We start from the raw sequence: 26,050 nt of genomic DNA on the forward strand, positions 1-26,050 counted from the left end.
ATCCGTTTCAGGAGAAAGATGAGTTTAGTGTCGCAATCCCCAACCTTTTTGGCACCAGAAACCTGTTTCATGGAACACAGTTTTTCCACGGGCCAGGGATGTGTGTGGGGGGGTGTTGGTGGGGGTGGGGGGAAGAGGCTGGTTTAAGGATGGTTCAAGCGCATCACGTTTATTCTGCACTTTATTTCCATTGTTATTATATCAGCTCCACCTCAGGTCATCAGGCATTAGATCCCGAAAGTTGGGAACCCCTGGTTTAGTGACAGACATGAGTTTGAGTAAAAGTGACATGGCTCTGGAAACATCCAAACAGGATTTGGAAATGGAGCCCTGGAATTTGGGAATGAAACTGGAGCAGGTGACTGAGGCTTTGTGTTAAAAGTCACAATTGAACCTACTAAGAGTCAAATGTGCCTCCAAAGTTACTGATGTGGAAGGAAACATCAGAAAATTGAGCACTGGTCAGGAAAAGTATCCCTTCTTTATGAAGCTGAAGACAAACAAATGAAATAGAGAAAAGAGTGATGAGGGAAAGACAGTGAGAACCAGGATTGTGGAGCAGTTCAAGCAGCAGCTGTTTAAAAATATTTGCACCAAAATGCATAAAAATTACTATGAGATATAAATCTTACCAGAAAACCAGAAAATGAAATATTAGGCTGTCATTTGGTCAGATAAAAGATTATTGGAAAGAGGCAAATAGCAAAATTTGTTTAATGTTTATAATAGCTAAAACAGAAAATTGAAATTATTTTCTAAAAAGCCAAATACTAAAATAAAACTCAAAGCACTTCAATTTTTATATCATGGTATATTTCTATTTTATTTTCTCTATTATTTTTAAATTTCTATATAAAATATTCATAGAATACCATATCTGTATATTCAGTGGTAAATAAACACATGGTCTCTGCCTTCATTGAGCTGAGAGTATAGTACAATAAGAAACCAATTTTAAATAGGTTGCTTTCACAGAGATTTAGATGGTTGGAGGAAGGAGTGTAAATTGGAATAAAATATTTGATAGTTGGAGGAAACGTAAGGACATCTTTCTTGTTCTCTTCTGATGAAGGAAAGAAAAACACTTTGTGTATTTTACTGTTTTAAGAAGTATGACCATGTGAGAAATCCATGTAATTTTTCCAAAAACTTACATGTCAAAGATGGATATCCGCTTATCAGTTTTAAGTTCTCGTATCTTTTTAAAAATACCTGAATTTGCATTATGTAATTGGAGAAAGGAAAGGAAGACATCTATAAAAAGAAAGACTAGCCAATATTTTGTAAAAGTCTTTGTGGTTGCTTGTCATACTTTTGTTAATTACTTTCCAGTTTATTGTTAATTTTTTAAAATTAATATTTCAGTGTGTGATTTAGAGGCTAAATCAGTTTGGTCACATAAATGTATCCTTTATACTTTGTTCCCTTCATAGTACAAGTAACTGCCTTTTTTCATCATGATTATGCTATAAAAAGGAAACAAAATTTATATCCAGTATATTATTAAAACTGAAACATGTCTAAAAATGTACACAGATATTTACTAGATACTAGGGTATAAATTCCCATCCATATATAGGGCTATTAATATTTGGGGGCCTGAACTACCAAACAAGATGCCTGGGTAGCCATCATAGTGTAGCCAGTATCATCAAGTCTGACTTTTTGTGATTACAATAATGAAAATCTTTTTAAGTTGCCAACTTAAATGATATAATAACACAGATATTAAAGGTACTTTTTTCTGTTCTTAGTACTACATGATTTTGCACAAATGAGTTTATTAGCTGGCATAATTTCACATTACAGAAAATGCAGACTTTGCAGAATGAACTAAACGTTATATACAGCTCTCTCCCTATTAATAAGTAAGTGTGTTAGTTGCTCAATCATGTCCAACTCTCTGCAGCCCCATAGACCATAGCTTGCCAGGCTCCTCTGTCCATGGGATTCTGTAGGCAAGAATACTGCAGTGGGTTGCCATTTCCTTCTCCAGGGGATTTTCCTGACCCAGGGATTGAACCTGGGTCTCCTACATTGCAGGCAGATGCTTTAACCTGTGAGACACCAGGGAAGCACCACTTTCTTTGTAGTAAAGCATTTTGTGGGTCCAACTTCTTAATCTGAAGATTGTACTTAGAATAATTACTAATTGATTGAACAATGGCAGAGTTGTTATAAGTCCAAGGTTTGTAAAACATTCTCTTTATAGTTGTTTGATCTCAAGTGGCATGTTTAAAGGCTATATGAAAAGCTTTAATAAATGTTCAGAAAATCTAAAGTTTAAAAATATTTTTCTATCAGGGTAGTCTACTCTTGCTCTCCTAAAAATCAATTTTTCCCCTTCGTTTTTACTCTTAGCTTATGAGAAGCTATGACATTTCATCCAGTTTTTCTCAGAATTTTAAAGAAACAGAAATCTTGATTTTATTTGGTCGCCCATCTTTGTGGAATGGTCTTTTTTTTTTTTTTTTTGACTCAAGGCCATTAGCATCCTGGCTTCTGTTCTTCCCTAGTGAACTAACATTGTCTGCGGTCCGGCCTTTAGCCAGTGTTTAGCACAAAACACAACTGAGGCCACCAACTAGGCAATTTGATATTAATGAAGATCACATGATCGGCCTTTTAATTTACAGTGAGAAATGCTACTGTTAGAAGAACTGGACTGTTCACCTCTGCACAAGCATTTGCTTCTTAATATAAAGAAAAGACATTTTTGAGAATCATGTATCAAAGATCTGTGCTAAGTGCTTCAGCAGGTAGCATGGTACCTGGCACTGGTCTAAATGCATTCTTCCAGCATTTAGTATGTATGCCCAATTAGGTCCTTAATAAGTACATTGTTCAACTGTTATATCCTCATCTATATTCAGAATAATCCTTGATAGGTTAAACATCCAGGCATTATGAGTGTTTCTTCTATAGGCAATACATCTCCATTATTAGCTTGACACTTGTTATTTCATCTTATTTTGCTTTTATTTTCATTGTCAGTTCATAAAATCGATGCATGTCTGTTATGATAATGAAGTCAATCCAAAATGGCATTTCACATGCTACTAGTTTCCACTTGGGCAAATATAGATAAACTGAAATGTCCTCTGTAAGGCATAAGCTGAATATGTGAGAGTATCTCAAAAAATAACCAAGCTTCCTAATCTAAAGTCTAATTTTTACCCAAGTTATAATTATGCTTATAGCCAGTTTCTGCAGCTATACCAGGGAATCATTGAACAGATGGAACACAGTGTCTCAGAGAACAAAAGTCCGTGGAATCAAATTAACACTTGGAAATGAAAGTAGCTTTTAACTATGTATTTAAGATAACCAAATAATGACAGTTATTTGACATTTAGGAGTAGTCTGTACATTTTTAAGACTTCCTATCCAAAGAATCCAGTTATGTTTTATGACAAGAGAAATTAGAATAAATATTCTAGACTGTGCTGGCCTTTTTAAAAATCCGCTACACAGGAGAGTCTTTTTATTTAAAAAATATACATATTTTCAAGGATCCTCTGACGCTTTCAAAATGATATGTAAGACAGACTAGCCCTATGCCAAATATCACACCATTGTAGGGCCTATTACATGCTGAGATTTTAGTTGAGCTAAAAAACATATGGAAGAAATTCAGAATATGTGGTTTGGAGTGGTTTGGAACGAGTAGTCATTATGTCTCAATTTTATCACCTATAGATATTTGATATAGTATTGTTAGAATCAAAATTAGAAAGGTATTCCACACATTTTAGGTTGTAGTCCTCAAAAAGATCAATTTTTACAGAGATTTTTTAATTTGTTATTTTGAAGGTGTTTTTCTCCAATAGAATAACCTACATAAGCACACACACAGCTATTATGGGAGGAGCGACACCTCCAATCTCATTGAACTAGGTTAAACCAGCATTGACCCTAAATGGATCAACAATGCAGGATTCTCCAGTTATGGCTGGTCAAGGAGATCTTCCAACAGCTATCACCTGTAGAAATTGGGTGATATAATTCTTGATAGAGCAGTTATCTTCATGCCAGAGTATTTGGACTACTGGGATTCCCCAAAGGGATTTCAAGAGGAGTAAGGGAATCCATTTTTACATCCGCAGCCTACATGTGTCTTCATTCCTAAAGATGATCAGCCTGGGACCTCATCAGATGCAAGCTCACTGCAGTCTTTCCTTTGCCACCTCCTCATTCATTCTCAGTTGCTTTTCTCTTATTTTAGCAGAAAGGCATGGGCCTCCCTATTAGTCACTGTGAACACTGCCCAGAGCACTAAAACTAAGAGACAATGGAAAAACTCAGTGCCTAGGAAGTCTCCTTAATCAAGGCAGTGTAACTGCCCTTTCATCCTTATCATTAAGGGATAGGTTCAATCAAATTATATCTCTGTGTTTTTTTTTAATATTCTTGAACATTGACCATATACTTGTGCTACTGGGTTCAGTTATGTACTTCTAATAATCGTGATTTTGATTACAAAAGAAGTTGTAAGACGTAAGGCCTCATTGTCTTAGGAAATTTTTTAAAATAAATTTAAAATTTTAAACATATCTTTTGGAAGAAAAGTATAATGTGATAAAATAGTATATATAATATACTAAAGTAAAATCAGGAAAATCGAAATGGAAATGCAATTTCAAAGAAAAAAGGACCAACATGAGAATTTTCTCTTTGAAAGGGTGATGATAGGATGACATTGCTGTGTTATTTATATACCACTGGTTTTTTTTTAAGAAGTAGTATTGTCAGTTCATTTTAAAATGGCAATGTTTACAACATTATGTATTCCACATAATTATTTAAACTTGGAGGTGAGAATAATATTCTTTGGGGGATAGTCTTTTGTAGATGCATAAGTGAAAAAAAGGTAAAGATTGCATCATTATAGCCAGTCCATCAGAGTGGACACAGTTTCTCAGAGCTTATGATACTGTCCCTAATTCCCAGGACTCAAGGGCCTAGTGGTATAGACAAATGTAGTGAAGCGCTTGTCAAGCTCACCACAGCCAAGGGCAAAACTGAGTAAATGTTTAAGTAATTTCTGTACAATGTCACTTTGTTGAATATAGAAGCTCAAGACTTGTTATTGTTAAACTTGGTCAGAGAAAGAAACGACAAGGAAATAAGTTGTAGGCACATGGTTTGGCTCCAAGCCTTATGGGGGCCAGTTCGGAAAACGTGTCCTCCCATAAATGATCATAAATGATGATTTCATCATCATTTGTCCAGAGCTATAAAGACAAATTAGGCAAAGTTTTTAGACGCTTCTGAAGACATGCTCTGTCTTTGTGTGGTATCCTATTTCTAAAGTGCTGATTTTGGATGGAAACCTTTTGTCTTAAATGTACACAACAAAAGATCTTATTATCTCAACACCTTAGGCTTTGTTCCATCAATAACCTTTATTCAAATTCAGTAATTGCCCTATGTGTCGAAAAATAAAACCTGGAGACATGTCTAAACTCTGCTTAAAAGTAATGAATCATAATAAAATTTTACTTTCCAGTGGCATAAGTTTCTTACAGAGAGGGACTTCATTTCCCTTAACAAATTTGAAAAAGTGAGTTTTCTATATTATTTTCTGATTTTGAATTAAAAGATTTGAGATATTTGAAGCCTATCAGTAAGAATATAGTTCTTAAACTATATCTTTCTTCTGAAAAAGTGTGAGATGTTAATATATATACACTCCTTTTAATATAATGTATTTGATTTAAAGACATGTGCTATGGATACACTTGTTAAAAGTCATTCAAAGAAAGAAGCCTAAATAATAAAACATTTGAGGCCAGTGTAAAAATGAAGTTGAACTGTCCCAGTACTTTCTCCATTAAATATTAAGCACTCAATTTTTTGAAAACAGCTTTTTTACCTTCTAATAATACGAAAATATTCCTATTTTATAAGATATTTAAGTGTAAAACTTTTATGTAGCTCATCATTTTCACTTCTTACAGTTTCAAAAAGGTATCAGAAGCAATTAGATTCTGTTGAATTGGGCTTAATCAACAAAATCTTAGCAGTCCAGATTCCCCCGGCAGCTGGTTGGAGAAGAGCAGGGATGGAGGTCACGGCACTGAGGACTTTTCTTCCTGACTGCCTTTGTTGAGTTCATGCATCCTTCATGTAACACAAAGAAAAGGAGGGATGGAGAGACTCCTGTTCTTAAAACTGCTATCTCGCTTTTCTCTCAAAAGCAAGCTTCTTCCAGATAAAATGGTGTGTTTGTTTGTTTGTTTGTTTTTCTTCACATTTTATTATGAAATGTTTCAGACATAAAGGAATGTTGAAAGAATTGTATAGTCCTCTCCCCATCACTTACTTTTTACAATTAACATTTGGGTATATTTGCTTTGTCACATCTCTGTCTCTCTACCCAGCCATCAGTCTGTCTTTTTCTTTCTTTCTTTCTTTTCTTTCTTTCTTTTTCTTTCTTTCTTTGGAAAAGGGGTGGGTAAGTGCAAAGTATGTTCTCTATACCTCTATGATGAGTACAAAAAGTGAAATGAAAGTGTTTGTTCCTTAGTCACGTCCAACTCTTTGAAACACCTTGAACTGTAGCCCACCAGGCTCCTCAGTCCGTGGAATTCTTCAGGCAAGAATACTGGAGTGGGTTGCCATGCCCTTCTCCAGGGGATCTTCCTGACCAAGGGACTGAACCCAGGTCTCCTGCATTGCAGCAGATTCTTTACCTTCTGAGCCACTGGGGCTTATATCTAAATGTTTTCTTTGTTCCTAGCACTACGCTAAAGCCTTTACAGTTTAGCCCCAGGCATGCCCTGCTTCTCTTCCCACACTACCCACACCCCAGTGTACCCAAACTCGATGTGTGCCAGACATCTCACCCATCATCTGAATATTTCATGGGTTCTTGCAGCTTCCACGTGTTTGAAAATTCTCATCCTTCTGTGGAGACTTTTCCCTCCTCTTTAACTCTTACTTATCCTTTAGGATCCTTCAGCTGTCACCATTTGGGTGAACATTTTCCTCCAGACAATTAACACCTACTTCCAGTGGTAAATGTTTAACAACCCATCACTGCAGAAAGAAAATGGCCCTCGTTTGTAGGACTTGCAGATTTTGTTGGTATAAATTCTCTTCCCTACCGCTGGTTTCAAGCTACGGACAGGAAGTTCGTTACTGAACAGGGAGTTTAAGAAGAGATGGGCTCAGTGCACTCTCTCCAGCTGACAGCAGCGCTCCCCACTCCACGGCCTCCTCCTCTCTCACCCTTGTCACTGTGTGCTGTTGGTGATCCAGTGATCTCCTAAAGCAGAAACCATGCTTCACTCCTATTTCTGTTGCTAGCTGTTAGCTCACAGCAGGCTATAGAATAACAAAGGATTCACAAGAACACGTAATGAATAATACATGATTTGGGTACTAAATTGTATTCTATAGAGTACCTTCCACACTGCTGATTCAGTTAAAACAGGAATTACAGTAGTCACTCAATGGATGGATGGGAACAGCGAGCCATAGGGAGCTAGGGTCTGTAACGTGTGGCCGGTAGCGCATGTGTTAGAACCTGTCTTTGCCCTGGCACTTGACCGCTCGTCGCTGTGAAGCTGCTGCAAGTTTCCAGTTCCCTTCAGAGCCTGTCAGCATTCACTCAGCAGGCCATTTGGCATAGGTACCTTCCAAACTCCACGAGGAGTCAGCAGGGCACTGAGTTAAGGTCAGGAAGGACACATGGTAAAAGCGGATCTTTAAAGATTCCCTTGGTCTGTACATTAACCTCTGAGGAAAATGGAGTGTGCCAGAGTGCCTAGCTTTTGAAAATAGTAGCATAATACCCCAGGCATAAAAGAAGATTAGAACTTAAAAGGTAAAGCAAGAGACAGGCCGCCCAAAAAAGTGATAATTATTTGAATGGAAACACAAAATGTAATTTTACTTAAAATTGCTCATTGTTTTTAACCTTATGAAAGATTGCCTCTCAGTTTTGGACTTTCAAATTAAAATAAGTGATTATATTCTTCTCTGAAAATTTGTTAACAGTAGTTGCCTATTAAAAATTGTTTAATGCTTGGGCTTCTTGGGCTTCCGTGCTGGCTCAGATTGATAAAGAATCTGCCTGCAGTGCAGGAGACAGTGATCCACTGGTTGAGACTCTGCGCTCCCAATACAGGGAGCACAGGTTCAATCCCTGGCTGGGGAACTAAGATCCGGCATGCTATATGTTTAACATAAAAAGTATTTTTTGTGCCCTCATTATTCCATATTCTGAATTTTAAGCTGAGCTACTGTGATACATTTCCACAACCTAAATAGAGTTAAGTTCCAAGAATGTTAAATGTGACATTGTATTTGCATGTCACAGCTAGTAAAAGTCTGAAAATGTGCATTTTTCCTTGACCTTTCTATAGAATTACAGACTGTTGAGGGTTTGCAATTGAGCCTAAGTATTTAAATAAGAGTTTTAATGAATAACAATACTAAATATGCAAGAACCTTTATATCCGAACTTAGTTCTATCCTGCTGTTGTTCAGCTTCTCTAAGTTTAATTACATATTAATTCAAATATTTTATTTGAATATTTTACATTTTCATGGGTTGTAAATGTGTAGTATTCGTTTTGATTTTGATTATGTGGAATATAGAGAAGGTAATTGCCCAGGATAAAGCTTTGAGATATTCACTTTTAAGGTGTCTTCTTACTGTTCTTTGCTTAAGTTCACTGACTTTTTGAGTAAATACATTTGAATTTTATAAAAGATGTACTAAAACCTCTTACTTACCAGGGTTACTGAGAAATCTAGAGAGAGAGCATCTCTTCATTAAGATGAATTACTTACCATTACCATATGCTGTGAATTACTGTTTGTTGGGAATACGGCCATGAATACATAAAGTATACCTGCTCTGTACTCTCTATAGTACTCTCCAGTAAGTCCCTAGGTCTGAAAAATAAGGAATCCTAAACTGGCTCTGACTGTCAGAATGTTCTTTTACATTTAAAATTCCACAGTTATTTGAGCATTTTTCTGAGTCCCCTGGCTCATACTGAACTGAAAAGGACGGCTCTGCGTAATTTGTTTCTCTTTCTTTGTTTTCCTTGCTCTGGTTATGGTTTTTACAAGTCCTTTAATGAAAATGTTCTAAGAGATTAGCCTTCTCAGATACTTCTCACTTACTTGACTTGACTTTTCCCCCTTCTCATTCCTCTTAAATATACCCAATTACACTTCTAGACTACTCCTTGCTGCTTTTCTTGTTGTGCTGCTAAATATAGTCACCAGTTTTGGAGTCCTCCCACATGTTCCATTCCTTGTGTCTGTTGGATTGATTTTATGATCTGGCCATACTGTTTTTGGAGAGGGTCAGACTCTTTCCCCTTACTTAGCACATCATGACTTCTGACAGACGGGGTCAGTCAGACTGGGGAATATTAAGCCTAGGGTTGTAGTAGCACACCAGTTAGTCAGACTGATGCAGGATTTAACTGAACAACTAAAAAAAATACGTAGGAAAACCACTGTAAGGCGACTAATTGCTACCCCACATTTTTTCCCCCTTAACAAATGTCCTTTGGTAGTCTTAAATGTCCTTTAGTAGATCATAAATCATCTAAAATTCAAGCACAGAAGCTTTAAACTTTCAAATGGCCTCTAGGACAGGTTTTATGTAAAGAATCACAATTGGACATCATAGATAATAACTAAATATTATTAGAAACTCAGAATAAAGTTTTAGGGAGGGCCAATAAAGTTTTAGGCACACTCCATTTTCTCCTCCAAAATTCTGACCAATTAACAGACTTAATTAACAGAACCAATTATAAATGAGAATCCATGTTTCTACTTGGTTATCAGAAACACAGGATTGTAGCTTAGTCGAGCTATTCTGCCTGCAAATGAGTGAAATAAGTTTAAGTCCATATGGGAGAAAGCCATAAGTTCTGGTTTGAGAGATGAGTATTTTTTAACACCAAATAAAAATCCCATTATCTGGATGGACCACAGTAGATTCACCTACTAAAGGAAATCTTTCTTGCTTCCATTTTGGCAATTATGAACAAAATCAGTATAGACATCTGTTTACAGGAGTTTGTGTGGACATAAGTTTTCAACTCTCTTGGAAAAATACCAAGGAGCAAGAGACAGAACAAGCCTGTGTGCGTTTCAAGATCCTGCTAGCATCACTTTTGCTAATGTTGCTTTGCCCAAAGCAAGACACGTGGCCACGTCCAGATTGGGAGTAGGGAAGTGATGGGGAAAAATAGATGCAAACCAGTTAGATGTGTTGGGGGATACCTTCTATGGTGTCATTGTCACTAGAGAAAAAGAAATAGACAAGAATAGGGGCTGGGTGAGGGCTTTTAAGTCAGAGAAAAGAGGAAACCAGCTCCCAGGTACACAGCTTCTAAGGTAGTATCACCTCTGACAAATTAACCCACCCAGAAGAAAAAAGTGACCCATTATATTTTCACTTCCTTGGGGTGAATAGAAAATCAGAGGCCTTTTTCTAGCCATTTCCAAATTGTGTGACTGTTGCTGTAAGTTTTCTTTCTTATAGAAGTGTTAGGTCAGTGATTAATTGTTTGGCCCTTATCAAACAATGAAAAAGATTTCAAATCCAATTCTTAGAAGTCATAAGAAACAGCAAAAATATTTCCTTCAAAAAAAGGTCATAAAGCTTGGACTTACCATGAATTAAGAGATCAAAATGTATACCAATTATCACCTTTAGACCAGTCTCTGAACAAACGTGTGATAACTGTTGAATTACAAACATTTCTGATATTATCTGATATGGTCTGCTAAGAATATTTTGTTATATTCCTATTAGTGGCAGTAGAATTAGAAAGAAAATCTGCTTGTATTAACACTTTCTACAAAGTCCCATATGTTTACAAAGGATATCTTATCCCTTTTGGCTTCCCCAGTGGCTCAGCAGTAAAGAGCCTGCCTGCAATGCAGGAGACACAGGAGATTCGAGTTTGATCCCTAGGTTGGGAAGATTGCCTGGAAGAGGAAATGGCAACCTACTCCAGTATTCTTGCCTGGGAAATTCCATGGACAGAGGAGCCTGATAGGCTACAACAGTCCATAGGGTCCCAAACAGTCAGACATGACTGAGTGATTGAGCATGCATGCCATCCCTTTTACTTTGACATATAAAAATCTTAAAAAGAGAACTTTTTTTTTTTCTGTTTTGCACTTCTTCAAACATTACCTTGAAAATTTAAAAAGAAATAAAATAGATTCACTAAAGATCATATAGCATTATTCTAAAACTATATAAAAATATATAAAAAGCAAAAATGTTTATAATAACAGCAACCTATGTAGATTGACTTTTAAATTTGGAAAATGCAGTCAGTGGTAAAACTTAGACTTATGTGTAACTTTTCTACATAAGTGCTAAAATACAAACTATGTGCCACCCTCTCTCACTAAATCCAGTTCAGTAGTTTTCTGCTTTTTCTTCTAGAATTTGTGCAGTAACCAGTAGATGAAAGAGTATCAAGTGCTAAAACAAATGTTTTACGGCCATTGATACTATAAATATTATAAATACTATAAATACCCCCAGGGAACATAAGGGGTTAAGAGAGGGTTAGTTTGATCACTTCAAAGGACAACTTTTGCAAAAGAAGTTTCCTAAAGTAGTCTCCAAGCATGGAGACCGGAAATGAGTAGAAGATCCTGGTGACTCACTTCCTCTTCGTGCCAGTACACATTCCCTTTGTATAAATAGAAGAGGACAGGAACCTGCCTCATTGGAAATCTCAAAAGTTGCTCTTCGGCATTTTGAGAACCTGTAAAGTATCACAGGCAAGCATTTATGCCTGGAAGCATAAGCTTTTGAACTTGATTCACAGATAAATCCTTGGTTTAGTCACTAAGTCATATCTGACTCTTGCAACCCCATGGACTGTAGCCTGCCAGGCTCCTTTGTCCATGGGATTACCCAGGCAAGAATACTGGAGTGGGTTGCTGTTTCCTTCTCCAGGGCATTTTCCCAACCCAGGGGTCAACCTGGGTCTCCTGCATTGCAGGTGGATTCTTTACTGACTGAGCCATCAGGGAAGCCCAAGGGGAACAAAAAACAAACCTGATTTGCCTTACAGCAGTTTGTTATATATGTAAACTAGTCAACTAGTTAGAGTTCAATAAAAAGTCACCTGACTTCTCAACTATGTTTTTAAAATGCAGGAGCAACGGCTGCAGCCAGGAAGGAGGTGATAAGAAATAAGATCCGAGCCATTGGCAAGATGGCCAGAGTGTTCTCGGTTCTCAGGTGAGATCATGGTCCTCTGCTCTGTTTTGCCTTGATTATATGTCACTGAATAGTGTCTTAATACTTTAGTCTGGTCATTTAAATATATTATTAGAAACTATTTTCTTTTCTTTAATTATATTTTAAATGGATTTGTTAGTTCCTCACTATTTTAGTCAAATTGAAATCTATTAAATTATTTCTGTAGAGAAAGCCTGTAAGTGGACTGCTTCACATTTTATGCCCTCTATGTGCTGCAGCACTTTAAAACATTTATTTCACAATAGATTCAACATATTATAAAATAGAACAGCTATTATAATCCTATTTTTCATTCACTCCCTGCAGTAAAAGACGAATCTACCAGGTGTATTTCACTAGATTTCTAGGAAATGAACATGAACCATAAAGCTTGGTTATGAAAATCTATATTATTCAAATAAATCATTGAGAATGAAAAGATTATTTAGTTTCATTTCCCATATGTTAATTATTTTTTACATGGATCATGCATCATGTTGTTATTATGCATGGACTTAAGAAAACAAATATTTTCTTAAAAAGGATTAACTACTCTTTACTTAAATTCGGTTATCTATTCTTAGATAACGCAAAGTATATTTCTCCTCAAATGATTACTTTAATCTACAGTATGATTATATGTGAGGAGTATAAAAACAATTCACAATTACAGTATTAACAAGGGTAAATAGGACTGTCTTGGGGAAAAGTCCATCTCCACATTGTATAATATCATATTCTAATTTTTGCCAGATTTTTTCCAACTCTTTTTCATGGAGTAGCTACAGTGGCTCTTTTGATTTCTGCTTCTTGCTATTTCTATCTCACTCCTGGTAGAGTCACTAAAGAGTAATTTAGTGATTTGATACCTAAAGCAGGGAGCCGTGAGCAGGATGAAAAGCACCATCAGCCTTTCCCAGAGACACCAGATCAAAGTCAGTAATAACTGTGCAGGAGCAGCCAAATCTTGAAAAGTCATGTTAAAGCTGAAAATAGAGCATAGTTGCTCCCTGCGGCCTGATGAATGAGGCCACCTTTGCTCTAATGCTTTACATTCCTCACTGAACTTGCAGGACTCATTCATTCCTTCTAAACAAATGTAATAAAACTTAAAGCAGCAATTATGTATCATGAAGAAAAAAATTAAATAAAACAATGTAATAAAACTTGAAGCAGCAATTATATATCATGAAAAAAAATTCAAGTATAGTAACTAAGAGGATAATCCATAGGTCAGATTTTTTTAAATCTCCCTTTTTCTGTCTGGTTTTCTCTCCCAAGTCAAATCAGCCCTACTTATTTTGTTGAGCCTTAGCAGTAAAACTTATAACAGCTCTTTCCCTGGCTCATTTTTTTTTTTTTTAACATATTTATGGTGTCATGGAAGATACCCAGCAACACTTCGTTTTGTGACACCTGGTTACAAAATCAGAATTGTTTTCCATATCTTCAGGATTCAGAAGCATGTGAACCCCTGACAGTTTTATAATTCCCAGCTTTATCTTAGCAGTCATGTCATTTGCATAACATGACTTCTATATGAATGTGTGAAAATACAGTGTGTTCTAAGTAAAAAAGGGGAAAACAACAACAAGGGAGCCAAGGAAGAGTTCCATGTGAGTTCTTTTTTTTTTTTTTCAATGTGCGTTCTTATATACATTTTTTCCCTATAAATCTGATCTTTTTCTTGAAAGAAAATAAAAGGTAATGTCCCCTCCGCCCCCATTGTGCCTTTGCAGAGAAGAGAGTGAGAGTGTGCTGACGCTGAAAGGCCTGACGCCCACAGGCATGCTCCCCAGCGGCGTGCTTTCTGGAGGGAAACAAACCCTGCAAAGCGGTAAGCAGGCCCATTGGTGCACCCTGCGCTGGCACCTCAATCGCTCTGTCATTAGAGCCCTGACTTACTCATCCATTTAAGTCTTGGTCTTCAGTTCTTCTCAGCTGAAAGGGCTGAAACCGCCCCCCATCAGTTTGACCAGTCATGCCCCAAGTGGTAGCTCCTTCATTCGCTAGAATGTGGTCCTTACCCCACCCCCATGTCCTCATTTGCACACTAATCAGGCTTTCAGGCCTCACTGTAAGACAGCTCATTTAGCTCACCTACATGCCCTATAGGTTTGACCACTTGGAACCAAGCAGTTGCTAAAAACAACTTGTTAATTACATGTTTATTAAATGTGCTGGTTATCTACTGGAGTGAGGAAATAAACACATGCACACGTAAAAATACATATGTAAGTATAGGATTCAGTGGAGAATGGAAGAAGAGTATACAAGGATGATCTTGTTTTGAATAGAAGTTGAAGTCAAAGGTGTCTTTCCTCTGACTTACTCTTCAAAACTTGAGAGTGATTAGAATCATATTTCATTTTTTAAAAAGGATGAAAACATTTCCTTGAAGATAGCTCTTGTATTAAAATCTATAGTTTTTTGAATAAGTAAGTGCTATCCAATAGAACTTTTTGTGATGGTGGAAATATCTCTATCTGTACAGGAGCCACTGACAACATATGGCTATTGAGTGTTTGAAATATAACTTGTACAACTGGAAATATTTTGTACAACTTGAAATATATTTGAAGTATAACTTATACAACTGAGAAACTGTATTTTACCTAGCTGTCGTTACTTTGATTTAAATAACCATATGTGGTTAGTGGCTGCTGTATTAGACAACCAAGTCAATGTGCTCTTTTACTTTTGTTACTTTTGTTATCTATTTTTACCAATATTTTCACTAATTAAAGTACCATTTCAGCATACTTTATGGAAATTTTGCTTTTAGATTAGACCCTAACAGAAAAAAAATGAAAACAAAAATATGCTCTAAGGTTTTAAAACAGTCTCAGCCTCTTGCTTATTTTCCTGTATCTTTCCCTGAATCTTTTTTTTGTGTGTGTGTGTTTTCTTTTCTATTCCTGTCCCTCAGTCTGGAAGATCCTGGTATTCCTATGGTTATGTTATTTAGGTACAGCTCTTCTACACAGAGTGATGCCCCAGTTCATGGATGCGGTACTGCTAAACGGTCACCTCCTAGCAGCATCACTAAAGTTTTCTTTATTTTCATGTGAATTTATTCCAACATCAATGTATTTGAGTTTCCACCAAAAGAAAAAAAATTTCTAAACGAGAGTAGGAAAATATCACAGTAGATAAATAAATAAATCCCTATTTAATGTATAGCTAAAAAAATTATTTTAGTAACTTTGAAGGAAAAAAATCAAAAATTTTCCCACCAAAGTAAACATGCTCTAAGAACACTGGCATATTTCTTTATCGTATGCATCATAATTTATATGCACGAAATGCACAGCTACCTAATTAACTAAAACCTGCATAGTTTCTGAGAAGCACAGTTTTACAGTACAGCGAGTGTATTATCAGAAACTATGGATCACAGTTGCTTTAGAAGAATACACTTAATAATGGACAGTACACATGTCTAATATGTGTTGGTGCTGGTGCAACTCCAGATTCTTTTGCTTTACTTTTAAATTTAAGTGACTTGAGTTCTTACAATTCTTTGTTTTGTTTTCAGATTTTCACCTGTATTTTAACCTGGAATTTTTAGTTGTTCTGTTGTTTTATTTTAGATCCATTTGTTTGCCATTTGGTGTTGAACTTACACACACTCAAGCACATACCCACAGCAGACATAAGGTTTTACAACCTTGTTAGTCCCGAGAATTTGAAAAGTCAGTGTATACTTTGAATGATGTACACAAATACAGTTTCAGAATTCATTGTCTGATTCGCTTAAATTTGTCTAAAAGGGGGAAACTACTTAAAGTTGTACTGTTTGGTTTTTCGCCATAGCGGTAACCATCATACATTTTTATCATAAGGAATTTAGAATGCACTGTAAGTAAATTATAGTGCACATTTGGCAGTTGCTCTAGTCTTAAAACCTTAAATTAGAAGAAACATGCAAATTAAAGTCAAGGGGTAGGATTTTAATATTAAACATTTTGAAATTACAGAGTTTTGCATTTTAGCACTTAATTAGGGAAATATCCCCTAACCTTGATAACATAGAAAAACTCATGCACCTGTATAGCAAGAATATAGACCCTAAGCTTATTATAAAAATTGCTGATAAAGCAATGGGCTTTTAAAGTTTTGCCTCTGAAATATGCTGAGGTTTCAGTATTTAGACTGACTTTTCTTTAAAATGCTAATAGAATTATTGCTGCTACTGGCATGCTACCACTTGATGGTAACATTTCAAGAGTTTTGTTTCTAAAAATAATATTCCGGTGAGGAAAACTGATTGTAAACTGGGTTACCTGGCAGAAGACATCCAGACTATCCCATCCCCTTCCTCTTCCTTTTTCCTTTTTCCCTCACACTTGAAACATGTTCAGTGTTTATCTTTAGAGTCATATGTGTCATCAACTCGGAGGCAGCTCTTAATTTGCATGCCCCCTGCTTTTCCATTCTACTAGGAAATTGTGCTATTTAATATTAAATAGTGTGAATTATTCCACTGACAATATGGCAGTGCTTCAAGTTTTGCCATTTGGGGGGACATTTTAAAACTGTAAATCACCAGTCATAGCAGTGGATTTTTTCATACTTCACGTGAGTCAGATGCACATTTTCGATTGACCTAGTCCCTTGTAGATTCAATCTAAGTCAAAGAAACCTTTCCTGAGTGTTTTCCTAAAGGGTTAATCTTGTGGTCATTTATTTAGTGAGCAAAATCCAAAGTGGTTCACTCAGATATGTGTATCCAGCTCATTAAAAAAAAAAAACAAACATCATTTTCGTGGGTTTTTTTCTTTTCTTTCTTTTTAGCATTTCTGTTTTGTTGTCTGTGCCAGAATCCAGCACTTACAGGAACACTAATCATCTTAGCTCCCTTGATCGTCACTGATTTGTTCTTAGAGTTAAAAATCCTCTGCTCATTTTTCTCATTCATTTTGCACCCCCTTTCTTCTCTTCAGCTACTGTTGAGGCTATTGAGGCTGATGAAGGTAAATTGGCCAGTCCCCTTTCTGTTGTACCTGCAACAGATAAGGGCTCTGCTGGGTGTATTCATTTCTTTCTTTCTTTCTTTTTTTTCTTTTTTCCTTTTTTTTTTTTTTTTTGCTGTAGCTTGTAAAGAGTGTGTGGGTGTTGGGCTAACAGTTGTGGCTCAGTATTAACCAAAATGTTCTTGCTTTAAAGGGGAAAATGTCCTTTTCTGGTTTGTTTGTTTGTTTTTTTCCCTTAAAGCTATGTTTGACTTTGTATATAATGATCCTAGTATAATCACAGAAAACAAAAGGATAACAGATCTTGAACATGTGGGGTGGGGGTTATGGCAGCCGTTTTGACAAACAATAGATAAAACAATATTCTTTGAGCTGAACCATGTCCCTCCCTCAAATCACTTTCAGTCAGTACTGAAAAGGAGAGGATAAAAATAGCTTTATGAAATCTAGTCTTCAGAAATTTCTAGCAAAAAACAAAAGTTCACTTGAATAGTGCTTTGTTGTAGTTCAACGTTAATTTTTGTCTCTAAAAAAATATCCCAAGAGACAGCTGTATTCAAGATAAACAGTTCTGCTAGTCTTATGAAATTTTAACCTACTGGCATTTGTAGGACAGCTAGCACCACCAAGATATTTTAAAGAGTTCAAAAATATCTAGTGGCCGTGGAAGTGACCGGTAACAAGCATAGTGAATATTGTCATCACTCAGCTGGTTAATGTCCACTGAGTGTCTGCTTTGCACCATGCACTATGCTGCGAGCCTCAGGAGAATCGAGATACGCACATCACTGACTGCGCCCCAGCCCTGCTCAGTGACAACAGAGTGGACCTCTCGCAATTTCTTTTGTGCTCTTTAAATGTCAAGTTACGAGAGAACTGCTTATCCAAATAGTTTTGAATATGATACATACCATATCCCCTGAAAATTTTAAAAAGAATAATTTGAAGTTCCCCTTTAAAACAAAATTCTTCAGTTGTATTTTGTTCTTGCAAGATAATGTTTCATTGTTCCCAAAATTGTGTGATATGTTCCTTTGATATGATGTAAAATGTGCCACTTTAGACTCTCTCATTTGTATGTGATTTGGATATAGTAGGGGAAATGATAGCACTGTAAGAGAAAATACAACTGTTTCCTAAATAGCAGTGAATAAACTGCTATTTATGTGGGAATTCTCTATTCCTCTTGGCAAATTCTAATCTGCAGTGTGCATTCTCGTTGATAGTTTGGCTGTTTTCTGTGGTTCTGTGACTCTGTGTTGTGTTAAGTATACTACCAATGTAAATTGCTAATACCCATTGTCTGACCAGCAACTACAGCAGAGCACACATTCTTCCAGACCAGCGTAGACAGAATGATTAGAAACGGAGCCCTATTCCAGACATAGCCCTTGTTCTTGCTAGATTTTGAAATTCTATGCTCCCACTCTATTGGCTTTTCAGACCTTACACAACCTAAAAAAGAGATTGCACTTTTACCATTTCAATTCATAAAATCGCATCATCAATTATGATGACTAACTTTTTATATTTATTCATTATGATGAAATGATATTCACAGTAGTTTAGCAAAACAGTAGATACTGCTTTGTCCCTGAAAATCACTGAGTTCATTTTCAGGGTGGGTGCTCATTAGACAGCTCTGTTATTTTTGTGATTTCTGACTGAATTAGAGAAGAATTAAAAAGCTTTGCTTTGGGCCTTGGTCTTTCCCCATTTCCCTATCTTCTTCCTCTCATAGTTGACTAATCACCATGATGCTAACCTTTAAAATGCAGAGGGGGAACGAACTGTTTCTCATCGTTTAACGAGTTTGGAAGCAACTGTGTCTATCTTTTAAGAATCTCATCCATACTAATGAAAAGCACTGTACATTTGTGTGGGAGTGGCTAGCAAAGTTTCGGCTTGAAACTGCTTTCCTTTTTTTCTCAAATAGGGTAGGAAGGATAAAGGTACAATGAAATTGTCCTTCATCAGCCATGGAGATGCAGCCCAATTCAACACTGGTGATTGGCCCTTCAGTGTCTGGCTTGCGTTTTCACAGGGAGTAAAGCAATCTGGTGTTCCCCATTTATGTATGGTTCCCCATTTATGTACTTTATTTTCAGCTCACTGGTTGGTGCACCCATTGAAGAAAACCTTAAGTCTCTCGTGCAAATGCTTTATCTATCTCTGGAGCATAGTAGGATACCTGGGAAAAAAAAATCAAATATCAGTGCTCCCCTTTTGAAAATTCCATGTTTTCATTGGATAAGGCCCAAACCATTCCCATTCATTTTTGCAAAGTGTTTTCCCTTTGTGATTTGTGAACCATCGCTTAATATCTACATTGATCTACTAAGAAAGAGTTTTTCTTTAATTTATGCAGTAGACCAGATGAACATCAGTTTGGCCTGTTTGCTGCTGACGGAAAGACCAAATTTTTCTGCTTAGTGATCTGATCTTGATTTTTCTCAATTTCTTTTACCTTGTCATCCACTCCACATATTTCCTAAGTTGAGTGGAGAAGCAGGTGTTTATAATTTCTTTTTTTTTTTTTTTCATGCCACCGTTGAATTGTTTGCCAAGAAAATCTCTCTGGGATGCTGAGATGGCATGGAAATGCCCCAAGTTCATTCCTTTTGTAGCTCCTTTTAGTTTCTGCTGTAAGCTCTTTACTAGATTTTTAGGTCTAGCTGCTTCAGTGAGTCTACTGAATTTGCCATTACTAGCACAATGGAATAGTCAAAGTAGGGCCATGTCCTGCCCCTCTGGGTTAGGGCATTTAATACAGTACTTGTGCCAAGGATGTGGCCAGTGGATGCTGGGCCTGGAGACCTCTTACTGGTAGCAAGCTTCCTTTTTATATACCACTTCGTGGATCTAACCATTCATGAAGACAAGAAAAACTTTACATCTTACTAACTTGAAGAGGACATTTTGGTTGGCAAGAGACATTGGCTGTTACCAAACCTCTCGGTTATCTTCGGGTATGGTAAGGAGTCTGTTGTGTTGTGTTCAGGTCCCGTCACGTTGTTCTCTACTAAAGGATTCCCTCTCTCACTGCGAAATTTCTAACATCACCTGATGCAACAGCTGTGCCCTTTGTGTTCCTCTGGCTAACCCTGATTTTTCTTTTCTTAATGATTTTCCGTTTAGCTATCAAAGGATTTTCACCACAACATAAGATCACTAGCTTCGAGGAGGCCAAGGGCTTAGACCGAATTAATGAGAGGATGCCACCTCGCAGAGATGCCATGCCCTCTGATGCCAACCTTAACTCCATCAACAAGGCTCTCGCCTCAGAGACTAACGGCACGGACAGCAATGGCAGTAATAGCAGCAATATCCAGTGACCACTTCCTGTTCACCTTTTTTTTTTTTTTTTTGAGCTGCAGGGCCTGATGGGGATGGCTGCATATCAGCAGTTGGATATTCTTGCCTCTGATGGTAGCTTATTTGCTCTGGGGCCAGGAGTTGGATTCAGTTTACACTATCATTAAAAAAGAGAGAGAGAGAATTATAAACTATATTTTGGTGGGGGTGGTGATTAAACACCTCTTTTGGGTATGCCTTTTAAAAAATGCTTATAGGGAAAAAAAAATTTTAAAAGAAAGCTAATGCTAGTATATACTGCAATGTTAGGGGAATGTACATGTTTTCCTACTGCATTGGGGGACTTCTAGCTAGGTTAATGAGAGGTCTTTTATTATGTTACTGGACACGAAAACTTTGTCTAATTTCTTACTCTATTGTACGTTTACAGTTGCAGCACTAAAAATGGATGACATCAACCATTTTTAACAAAATGATGTACAAACTAAATAAGGACTATTTATTGATAATGTTTTGCTACTCTTGTCAGACAATGGCTATAAAATGAATTAGGCAGTCTTAAAAAAAAAAAAAAAAAAACAGAAAAAGAAAAAAAAAAAGAATGTTGCAAATTTGTTAAAATGCCAAAAAGGACAGTTTAATTTTGTACAGATTATGCTTACCTCAGGTTTCTTTAGTGTGCTTTGAATGCCTTTCTTCCATATAACACGTATTACTTTAGCAATGAATACCTTTCCTTTTCTTTTCTTTAAGTTTTAAAAAACTGGAATAATTACTTCTATCTTTTTTTTTTTTTTTTTGCTGTTTATATTTAGGGGTTTTTGTTGATAAATCAAGTCTTGGTTGTGGCTTGCTGAATTAAATATTTATGAGTGGTGCATTTTTAAGTATAGTAAACAAGACACCATATTAAGTACAGTGATAAAGCATCTATATTCTGTAAAAAAAAAAAAAATCTGCCTATGCATGTTTTTTAAGAAACAAAATGGCTGTATCGGCCTGTATGAGACTGTAATGCGCTTAGTGGTCTGACATATACTGGAAATGTATGTATACTGGCGTACTTTATATTCTCTAAAATGCTTCATGCCTTTGAAATTTTGTAATCAAAAAAAAGCTTTGAAAAAATCTAAAGGGGAGAGTATTCTTAAAAGTTTTTAACATAAGCTTGTCAGTGCACATATAGATGGTTAGCATGTTTAGCAAACCTTGTGAAATTTAAATAAGTTTGTAGTTACATGTGGAACTCTAAATGCATGGTAACTGTTAACGTCATAACGGTTTAGTTATTTTGTTCTGTTCTGTCATGTGCCACAAAATCTGTACTTTTTTCACTTTTTTCCCTTTGTATATCAGTTACGGGTTACAACTGGTTCATTCTGAAAACAACCACCACCACAAAAGTCCATTCATATTTTTTAAAGATTGTATAAGTGCCCAAGTAATTCACTACAGCCTAAAGCCTTGCCTTTGTAATTTGACTTCTGAGATGTTGGCAATCAAAGCATGCACTTGTAACAATGAAAAAGAAAAAAGCATTTTATATTACTACTCAATAAAATGTGCATGAACTTAAAGAACTCTCCTCCTTTCCCTGAGTCTGCTGAAAGGATTTACATGCACAGCCACCATGCTGTCTCTAGGTGCTGGGCCCACTGCAGGCATCGTAGACTGACCCTAACTGGCTTGTCTGAGAGCCTCGTGCTCTCAGGTGTGGTGCCTACTTCCACTGCAAGAATCTTGGTGGCTCTGTGTGTCAAATCAGACAAGAGAAAAATCTTGGAAGAGCAAATGCTGTCTTCTGGCTCCCTTGAAGATGGGAGCCAGTTAAGAACCAGAGCATTCCTTTTTATTGAAAAAAAAAAAAATTGTTATCAGGTTGTTTCAGTTGTATTGGATGCCCTGTCTGCTAAATCAAAAAGAACTCAGCTACTAAGTGCATTTTCACTGCAGAAGAGAATTGCATTTGTATCAATAGTGACATTTGTATCCCGGTGCTTCAGCTAATATCTAATCACCTGAAGATTTAAGATACACCAAATATTAGTTTGTTTCTAACATTGTTCATTTTCACTGCACTTTGTTTTATGTAATAAAGTATGCCTGTTATATTAAATAATAAGAATATGGCAATTAGTGATATAGTGTACCAAAACAAAGATGTTCTAGATATATTCTCTGACAAAGACTATCCCAAATTTATTTTGATGAATTCAAGCCTTTTTCCCCCTGTGGGTATTTTTCCATCCTTTAAAAAGATGACACCCAAGGAAAATATTTAGATGCTATATTTATTAGAATGATATGAAAAAATGGTAATTCTAATACCAAGGTGTTTATTTTCTTTCTTATAACTGCAGAGAAAATATCCCAACCAAAAAAAAATCTTTTCTTTGGATTCCTTTCTTTTACAAATTGTGCTGAGGCAACTATGGCATAGAAATAAACATTTGACATTAAAATAAGCGGTTGATGTGAGTATTGCCTGGTCTTTCTGCTCAGTAGTTAGGAAAGTTATAGCGTATATTTTTGCATAACAATTCAGTCTATCAGAGAAATCAATGTAGAGCTGAAGTTATTTCTCTAAAAGAGGTAGCATGCCTGATCATCAGGTATTAGCTCTATCTCCTTCGCCTTTGGGGAAACTGTTGGTTTCTTATGTTGCTTATTCCAGTGACTCTCTGGCTAAACACACACACACAGCCTTCTGTCTTCTGCCCCTCTTCACCCTCCCCCAAGGTGACTTATATCTCATGGGGTTCAAACCCAGTGCAGAATTTTTATCTAGCTTTTCAAGGCTTAAGAGCTAGATTTGACTGACCCTAGGTCAGCAAGCTTTCTTACCTAAAATATCCTCTACTTATAGTTTTAAAAGGCTTCCCTGATAGCTCAGTTGGTAAAGAATCCACCTGCAAGGCAGGAGACCCTGGTTTGATTCCTGAGTAGGGAAGATCCGCTGGAGAAGGGTAGGCTACCCACTGCAGTTTTCTTGGGCTTCCCTTGTGGCTCAGCTGGTAAAGAATCCGCCTGCAATGTGGGAGATCTGGGTTCGGTCACTGGGTTGGGAAGATCCCCTGGAGAAAGGAAAGGCTACCCACTCCAGTATTCTGGCCTGGAGAATTCCATGGACTGTTTAGTCCATGGGGTCACAAAGAGTCAGACTGAGCAACTTTCACTTCTTCTTTCACTTCACTTGCGTAGTCTTTTAAAATATTTTTTGAAGAACAGAAAGAAAAATCTTCAGACACTAAACTTGTATGAGGAGCAAAGGGACGAAGGGAGGAACCTCTCAGGGTGTCGACTGTGGGGTTCCCAAGGACAGGGAAGCGTCAGAGGGCAAGCGTCTTGGGCGAACAGCCTAGAGAGTGTCGTGCTGATGCCGAATCCCCCAGAAGGATCTTGTCCCGATACATTTCTAACCTTCTCTCCCCACCACATTTATGTGAAATTATAAACCTGAGGACACATCCATCTTTCTGCCTAGAAACTAGGGCCCCAACTTGAAGCTAGCGCCACAGGAGGGACTGTACCATGGGGATGACTTGAACGTCTCACCCTTGTCCTTGACTAGTTCAATGTCTCCCATGTGCTGGATCCCTCTTGTCATACTCTGCTGAGAAGCAGGGACCTTGAAGCTTGTCCTGCCTGCCTGCATTTGTTTCAAGACTGGAAGCCCCTTGAGCTGGGCAAATCTGTGATACCCAGACTAACGTTTGTCCTTTTCCTATTGTAGGTAGCCTTCGACTTTATTCATGCCACAGAAAGCCTCTGCTGTGTTCCTCGGATTGTTCTAAGCTAGTATTTTTTCCACACACAGACACACACACACAAACGCCTGGCGGTTTTGTTATTTAGCTGCTAAGTCGTGTCCAACTTTTTGCAGCCCCATGGATTATTTTCCCAAGCAAAAACACTGGAGTGTGTTGCCATTCCCTTTTCCAAGGAATCTTCCCAACCCAAGGATTGAGCCCACATCTCCTGCATTGGCAGGTGGATTCTGTACCACTGAGCCACCAGGGAAGCCCGACAATCTTGACAGCCTATCAATTTTCATTACAATGTTAAATGTTAGCATTCTGTCTTACTAAAACAGTATGACAGTGTCTGGCTTAAGGCTCAGCTGCTTTGTAATGCCATTTTTACTTGCTGTTTCATCTTTATTCCTTTTATATAAAATTTGAGGTAATGCCAACCACAGAAGCCCCTGGTGAGGTCCTTTCATGATGAATTTATTTTTTTGTAAATGTATACCTAGTTATGGGAGGCAAAAGTGAAAAGTGAAAGTTACTCAGTCATGTCCAACTCTGCAACATATGAACTGTAGCTAGGCAGGCTCTATTCAAGGAATTCTCCAGGCAAGAATGCTGGAGTGGGTTGCCATTTCTTTCTCCAACGGGAGAAAAGAAGTGCCCAAAGAAATGGTCGTATTCCTGGTGATGGCATTTTCAAGAGGCAATACTGGCAAATTGGAATCATGTGGGAAAACAGGGACCCAGCAAGGAAGAGGGGCTATTTTAAGGAACAATTAAAGAAACTTAAAAGGTAAAAGGAAAGAGACATAATAGCCTTAACATTGAGTTGATTATTCCAAAAGACCGTGCTTAAATCAGAATGATGCCTACTGACCTTAGATGTTGCTAGTGAATGAGGCAGCTTAACTAGAGAGTAAACTTTAGAAGAAAGTGGAGGCCTCCCCTTCACAGGAAGGATTAAAACCTAGGCAGACTCAATTCAGTGCCACAAGCATCTTCTGAACAATGCTCCATGGAAAGAGCCATGCTGGATACAGCAGAAGGCGCTCCCTTCAGAGAGAATATTGAAGCTATCTTCCAACAGAAACAGTCCAATTCCATCTAATTATCCAGTCTCTGGGGAACACAGAACTTTGGTTTGCAGACTGTTCCTGGGAACCTCGTGTTTATAGGAACGTCATGGGGCTGAGCTTTCTGCATCAGCCAGAACAGCCTGTTAATCTGCTTGGTACGTTGTGTTCTATATAAGATGTCTGCTGAGAAGAGTCTCCACTAGATTAGAAAGCTCAAAGACTATTATGTAAGGTTAGCGCAAAGCAAAGTTGTCTTAAACTCCAGTTTTAGGAGGTTCTTATCAAGTTATATTCTGAAATCAGTTTACATTAAGTGCAAGGGACATGTAGATTTCTTCCCAAACAGTTCAACGTTACCAACAGCGCCAAGTCCAACATCTTCAAGGCGGCGCGTGAGGCTGTTCACAATCTGACTCTTCCCGTTCTACCCCCACTTCCCCAACCGGAACTTGAGCTTCAGCCATGCCAGACATTTAACAGTGTTCAGAAAACACCAGGTTTCCTTAAGCCTCTAGGTCTTTATTTATACATCTTCTTTTTATGTGGAACGACCTCTCCTTTTTGGATGTCAAATTTACCTTAAATACTCGGACCAGGCATTTCCTCCTCTCTTCAATGCGTAGTGTCCTGTACTGCCTCTATTTTAGCATTTAATACACTGTTTAATTGTCCATTGTCTTTGTC

General features: G+C 37.3%; 1 protein-coding gene across 2 annotated transcripts in view; it reads left to right on the forward strand.

The window, feature by feature from the left end:
• PPP3CA (protein phosphatase 3 catalytic subunit alpha) overlaps positions 1–23,006 on the forward strand; it is a 325,559-nt gene extending 302,553 nt beyond the window's left edge. The window contains 4 exon segments of one of the 2 annotated variants that reach the window (NM_174787.2): positions 12,166–12,250; positions 13,990–14,087; positions 17,197–17,226; positions 20,365–21,120. In NM_174787.2, the coding sequence (NP_777212.1) occupies positions 12,166–12,250; positions 13,990–14,087; positions 17,197–17,226; positions 20,365–20,561 (410 nt within the window). In that variant the 3' untranslated portion in view covers positions 20,562–21,120. 2 annotated transcript variants of the gene reach the window in all.
• Positions 23,007–26,050: the final 3,044 nt, after the last annotated feature.

This window comes from Bos taurus, chromosome 6 (assembly GCF_002263795.3).
Source record: "Bos taurus isolate L1 Dominette 01449 registration number 42190680 breed Hereford chromosome 6, ARS-UCD2.0, whole genome shotgun sequence".
Lineage (NCBI taxonomy): Eukaryota > Metazoa > Chordata > Mammalia > Artiodactyla > Bovidae > Bos > Bos taurus.